We start from the raw sequence: 6,912 nt of genomic DNA, 5'->3' as shown, positions 1-6,912 counted from the left end.
TTATGGTTTCAGGTACTTCCGGTTCGAAAGGGAAGGGCCCGACGTGATGACACAACATCCTCCCATCATGATTTCCTCAGTTTTAGTAATTGTACTCTTATATTTTGGATATTATATTTGGTGATGGTTTTGAAACAATTTAATGAATGAAATTGATAGTCTTTTAATAAAAAAATTTATCATGATATTTGGTTTGTTACAATTGAAGTTAAGTTCCATTGCTTAAGCATATATTTTTCTTTTTAGAATTTGTAGTTTTGAGTATAATAAAAAGAAGAAAAAAATAGAAAAGAAAAAAAGTTGCAAAATTTTGAGTGAATAAAAGCCTACAAATGTATAAAGATTAAGAAATATGAAGGAAAGTTCAAAATTTCCAATTATTGAAGAATCAAGTTGAAGAAAATGAAGAATAAAGCAAAACTTGCCAAAATTCAAAGTTATATTATTCAAGTTGTAATTTTTCTTTCTACATTATTTTACCATATGTATTCTTGGGAGTTTAACTAAAAATACGTTGAGGTTAAGAAAGTTTTCTGGGGATGGATTCGGAGTGATGAATAAATGAATGTCATTCAAAATAAGTGGAATCGTTTATGAGGATTGTAAGTATTTAAAGCTTCGGAGGTAATTAGGATCTCGATTATTTGTGCAAGAATAAAGCTTACGACATGACTAACACTCCTTCACGTCGTGACCAAGTGTCCCCAGAAGATTCTTACACGGAAAGCTCAAATTCATTGATGCATTCGGGATAGATACTGAATTCACTTCGTGACACCCTTATGGTCACGACGTGAAGACCGAATATAAGGAGACTATATATAGTTCATTATGAGGACTTTGAAGAGATGTTGCATGTTTTAGATGACTCCTGTGACAGAAAGCTATGATTAAGAGCGACAATTAACCCTTTTAAGATTGACGATTAAGATATTAGAAGATTGTAGCAAGAGATCACATAATTCATTCGGTTTGCTTAGATTGATCATGTCTAGCTTAATTTCTTATGTGTTTATGTGCTTATTTTGTGCAATTATAAGCTAAATCATTAGGCTTTCGTTTAGGTAATAAGAATCCTAATATTATTTGTTAGTTTTTACTTTTCATGGATTATTAAGTTGGTTTACCTTGTGTTTGATTTATCAATACCTAGCATGTTACAAGTTTTAATCGTTGTTGCTAAGATTCAAGTTTAGTGTAGTTGAACCATCACTTTAATTACATGACTTGTCTACCTAGTTGTTTATGATCATTAAATTGCTAGAATTAGTGATTGATCAAATCCTAATAGGTAATAAAGGTAGTAATTTTAACTGTGTTAGAGAATACAATTTGTTCATAATTATGTTTGGTTATTTGTCTTAATCATAGATAATGAAGCTTAGATATATCTTACATAGCCCAATAATCTTAAATAATTAATTAAGTGTCCACTTATGTATGATCATTGCATAATTGTTCATGAATTTGTGAAAACATTAGGAGGTCGGATCAAAACTTCCAATAACTTTTATATTGGTAACCAACTGAATTAATCTATATTTTAAAACTAACCACTGGAAAAAGGGGATATAAAACTAAATGAAAGTGTCTACATTATCTTAATTACAATTGTTTTTAGTTAGTTGTTTTCGTTAGTTGTAGTTAAGTTAATCTGACATTGCAAAATCAGATAAAACTCTCACTTTAGTTGTTTTATTTAGATCAATTTTTACTATTTATTTTATTAGTTAAACATTTGTTTCTTGTGATCAATATCTAATTTATTTTTCTATATTATTAACTGACTAGATACACTATCTATAAATATATTAGTAGATAAAATAGTTAGAGTCATAAATTTATAGGTATTTCTATGCACATCATTGAGTTTATTATGGATTATTAAAAAAATATATGACGAAACTGAAATTACTCCTCTACTATAATAGATTTGTTAAACAAATATAAATAAATATATATATATATATATATATATATATATATATATATATATATATATATATATATATATATATATATATATATATATTAACGATTAAATTATAACCTTAAACAAAAAATACATAAATAATATATATCTTTTTAATATGAATTAAATGTAAACATTGACATTATTATTCTTTTGGATATAAATTCTTGGACCAATCACATGAGGTGTCACATTCTTATTCGTTAATTGCAGACCTTGGTTGACTGTCCACTTATTTTCAATTCTTTCCTTTGAGCCCCTGAAGAAATATTTATTTCATCAAAGCCCCTCTTTTTCGTTTCTTCTTTCAAAAACACCCCAAACAACTTAAAAGATTCTCCTTTTCCTCCCGCATCATTAAACTCATCGCCGGCAGTTACCGTCGCCGTCGCCGTCGCCATCTCACCAACCACAGCATCTCCTTTCATGATGCGATTGATGTAATCCGGCGCCACTTTCACGTTTTGTGTCAGAAACGCCACCAGATCGTCGCACTGTTTCTTCATTTGTGCAAGCTCCGACGTCAGAATCCGCTTCTCCTTTTTCAGTTTCTCGTTTTCGTCGGACAAATTCTCCAGCTTCTCCACCGTCGGAGTGTCGACTGATCCTGGATTCTTCGAATCCGGCGAAGATGTGGAGCTGGATCCGAGATCATCACCGGAAATACTTGGCGATTGTGCCGGACCACCGTCACCCGTCGGCTTAGCTTGGGACGACTGTACGGTTTTCCGACGACGGATTTCGATGAGAAGCTCTCGTTGCCCACGCTTAAAGTTCTCATTTGCGAACTCCCATTTATCCGGCACAGTTTTACGGAATCCCTAAAGAAACAAAAAAGTTAATCACGATTGCGTAATTGAAACGAATTATTTGCAATGAAGAATTATGGATTCTAGAAAGAAAAGAACTAGGTGGCTGAATATGGCATATAAGTCAAAGATAACTTATTCGGAATAATAGTAGAATCTGTTCAAAATCTAGATCCTTCGATTGATTTCCGATTTTATTGTTTAACAGACCCCACTGAAATAATGTGAAACTAAAACCACTACTTGTTTTTAATGGAAACTAGCCTGTTTCCATTATGATTATGAAATATCTGATCATTGAATGGATGAAGTAATGAACCAATATTTTTTTTTATATGTATTAAAATAAAATTAAAGTAAACTAACTCTTTTCTACCAGGTTGATAGAGATACATGATGAAAGTAAGAACTAAGAACATGAAAATTGAGCTATGAATAGAGATTTTAATGGTGAAAATAGATGAGAGAGAGAGAGAGAGAGAGAGAGAGAGAGAGAGAGAGAGACAGACGTACATAAGTATTAAGCTGACGAACGAAGCTAGAGAAATTATTGTGTTTGAAGGAATTAGGAAGCAAATCCCTAGCGAAATCAGCAGTTTTCCAGACAATGAACGTTGATCCGTTTTCATTCCACGAAATCACATCATCAGTCGCCGGATCATCCACCAACAGATACGTCTTCGTCAGAAACGGCGCCGGAACAGACCGATTCGTCATTTTTTTTTTCAATCTCACCTACTTCCGATCGATATCTCTTTCTCTAAATAAATTACCTAAATTCTACGCTAATTGAAGAGCTAAAATCAAGGAATTAATTAACTAACAACTAAACAGCAAAAGAGCAGTGAGGAATTCCCAGCTCCAACAGTAAAATCCAGAAAGGAACAATCGAGATCGAGCCAGATCGTAATTCGAAAGGTGTATTGTAACCGTAGATGATGATGATGACGATGACCTTTTAGTTTCTTCCATGAGCGTGTACTTGTTGAATTCGAATACACCGGAGAAATGACACGGACATAACTTCCGCCACAATTCTGTTTCCTCTCACGACGGCGACGTCCAACGATGACAAATCACGAACACGAACACCAACGGAGTATGACGATGCTGATGAGTATGATTAACGTGTTTGATCTATGAAGAATTATGAGGATTCGTGCACGAAAACAATCTAAAGATGATTTATAGAACCCATGGGAGAGGGGTGTTCTAGAAAGGTTTGGAAAAACAAGTGTGAAGCTAGTGGGTGGGGCCAATTTGAAAATAAGAAAGAAGACTGTTTTTGTTTCTAATGAGCTTCCGGAAAATTCAAAAAGCAACGGCACTAGATATTGAAAAATAAACATTTATGAAGATGAGTTTTAGAAGATGTGATAAATGAATTTTATAAAATTATAATTTGTTAAGTAATGAATGTATTGAAGATTAATTCATAAAAATATGTAAATTGACTAAATAAAGAATTCAAAAACTTATAAGGAAGGGTTGAATTACTTGGTTACTAAGTTAAATGAGTTGAGTAAATGCTACTATTATGTTGCTATTGGTCTTTTTGTGATGTTTATGTTAAGTTATATGAATTGATTGTGTTTGAATTTTCTTTAAGATTCAATATATTTTGAAAATAATTGTTTATAAATATGATATGGTGTGTAATTCTGATTAATCACGAGCATGTACGTAAAATATATACATTTCGAGATGGGTTGGGATCTAATACACAACTAATACATATGTAGAAGGTAGCCCCATTGTGAAGATGACAACAAACTATGATGAACATGGTACATGGAGAACTCGGAATTAAGCCCATTGTTAGTTTGTGACTTGATCTCACATGAAATGAATGTCTGTCTCAATGTGTTTCATTCGTTGATGTTGGACAAGATTTTACGACATGTACATGATATTGATATTGTCAGAATAGACTATAGTTTTCTTCTCTTGTGGAGAATAAAGCTTTTATATCAAATTATGTATACAACATGTTTCAGCAAATGTATTTGCCATCACCCGGTATGTATTTGACATCAGACATTTGATCGTGAAATAACACCATGACGTTTAGAAGACCAAGATACAAGATTATCCCATTAAAATATGTAGTACACATATGTATATCATTAAGTAGAACCCCCCCCCCCCCCCCCCCCCCCCCCATAGGCCTCAATAAGACTGAGGCTCTGACCATGTTATAAGGTTGGTAGATGTAACTCGAGATCCAAGGTGTCGTAAATGTACCTAAGAATATGTTTGAGATTTTGTCAATAGGCTTCTCAAGGTACATCTGAGTATAAGGTAGTCCCTTGATGAAGATGAAGATGCGGACAAAATGTGATCCAAGGATATAAGTGTAACACCACATTGAAGCCCCTTGTTTCCATTTGATGTGGCACGCTTTAATCCTTTTTCAACATTATATACATTTTCCAAAATCTATCTATGTATCATTGGCTTGGAAGTTTGATATCAACTTAAAAAACTTACAACCATCACTTATGCGATAGACAATCCAAAAATTGTTTACATGGTGTTTTATTTTTTCATGACATCGGACACTTAAGTTCCATTTAAATATATTCCAACATTATTAAATATGAAGTTTTAAATAAGACGTAAATCAAATATCGGATAGCTATCAACAGTTGATTCGTGATTCTTTTTACTTGGGTGTGTGAATACTTTTCTTTTTTGGATAGGATGAGAGTTTTAATATATTAAATGATTATATAAATACTTTGCATTGAAGAATTTAGTGCGAGTGGTTTCTAAGAAGATATGACGAATTTTACAAGTATAATAATAGTGATTTGGCTAAATTTTCAACACGCGGAGTTCGTTTGAAGATCATAAGTAAGTAGCTTCTGAAATGACTTCGTATATTATAATATTTTATTTTTCCATTTATCTATCAACTTAACTAGTTTGAGTTTTATTAGTCAACAAAATGCAAAGCAAGTTGTTAACAGGTGCAGCTGTTGTTCTATAAAAATTTAATATAAAACTCTTCGAATATCATACTTGAAAATAAACTCTTCGAATATCATACTTGAAAATAAACTCTAAGAATGTGTTTGAAAATAATTCAAACACACTTCTAAATCTTTTTTTAGCAAGCATGTCACTTTTGTTAGCTTAAGCCGCGTAATAACATGTAAAAAGTTAACAATTCGCTTTTCAATTTCCTTTATGTTCTAAGTGATAACTACTTAACTAAATCCGACTTAAAATAATAGAATCTTGATATTTGACTATAAAACCAGAAACGAATGTGATACACTAAGACCATCTCTAATTCACTTCCATTTTTTCCCCAAAAAATAGAGTAAAAAATGGGGTAAATAGTGTTTCATCTCCAATCATACTTTATTTTTTTCCTTCATTTTTATCCCCAAAAATAATATTCCATTTTTATAACTTATATAAATTGTTAAACACACTCCTTTTATTAATTTGGTTTTAACAAATGTATAATTTATATTTTTTTCGAGGGAATAATATTAAATAAACAATATTATATTTATAATATGTAATTATAAGTTTTTATAAAATAGGTTATTGTGTTTTAAAATTTCAGTATGTATATAAATTTTAATGTCAATTTGATAAACAAAAAACAAACTTAGTATTTATAATGAATTAATATAATTTAATATATAACATGATAATATAAGTATTAAATATTATATTTAAATAATAATTAATAGATAAAAAAATCAGAAATGTATAAATTTATAAACCGAGGGACCAAAACCAACAACTCAAAGTTCATCCCCATTTTGGAGGAAATGAATATTATAACACCAAATTTGGTGTTATACTATTCATTTCTCCCAAAATTGGGGAATAAATGGGATAAGATTGGAGAGGAATAAGAAAAAATGGGGAAAAAAATTGAGAATGAGAGTGGGTTGGAGATGCTCTAATCGTCAAATTCTTCCACGCCCGAACAAGGTCAACCATTTTGATTGTGAAAATGTTGATAGAATGGATAAGAACCTAGTAATTTTTAGTGTTTAATCTTTATGATACTCCTTTTATTTACTATATATTCAGTAAGTAAGAAGGAAACCATGCAATGATGCTACAACATCAATAAATTCTTCGGTGTTCACATAATGTTAATTC

General features: G+C 31.3%; 1 protein-coding gene across 1 annotated transcript; it reads right to left on the bottom strand.

Annotated features, from left to right (window-relative positions):
* Positions 1 to 2,063: 2,063 nt before the first annotated feature.
* LOC111916475 (heat shock factor protein HSF24) lies at positions 2,064 to 3,989 on the bottom strand. Its single transcript, XM_023912141.3, has 2 exons — positions 3,295 to 3,989; positions 2,064 to 2,793 (listed from the first exon to the last, which is right to left on the bottom strand). Exons 1-2 carry the CDS (start codon positions 3,496 to 3,498, stop codon positions 2,176 to 2,178), a joined length of 822 nt encoding a protein of 273 aa, XP_023767909.1. The 5' UTR covers positions 3,499 to 3,989; the 3' UTR covers positions 2,064 to 2,175.
* Between the last annotated feature and the right edge of the window lie 2,923 nt (positions 3,990 to 6,912).

Source organism: Lactuca sativa, chromosome 4 (genome assembly GCF_002870075.4).
Source record: "Lactuca sativa cultivar Salinas chromosome 4, Lsat_Salinas_v11, whole genome shotgun sequence".
Lineage (NCBI taxonomy): Eukaryota > Viridiplantae > Streptophyta > Magnoliopsida > Asterales > Asteraceae > Lactuca > Lactuca sativa.
This window is presented reverse-complemented; position numbering and strand designations above follow the sequence as displayed.

Excerpts from the sequence above, each read along its gene's own strand:
- LOC111916475 (XM_023912141.3), bottom strand. The coding sequence starts at position 3,498 with ATGACGAATCGGTCTGTTCCGGCGCCGTTTCTGACGAAGACGTATCTG. Across the intron at positions 2,794-3,294 it reads TTCGTCAGCTTAATACTTAT|GGATTCCGTAAAACTGTGCC; the intron begins GTACGTCTGTCT and ends TTGTTTCTTTAG.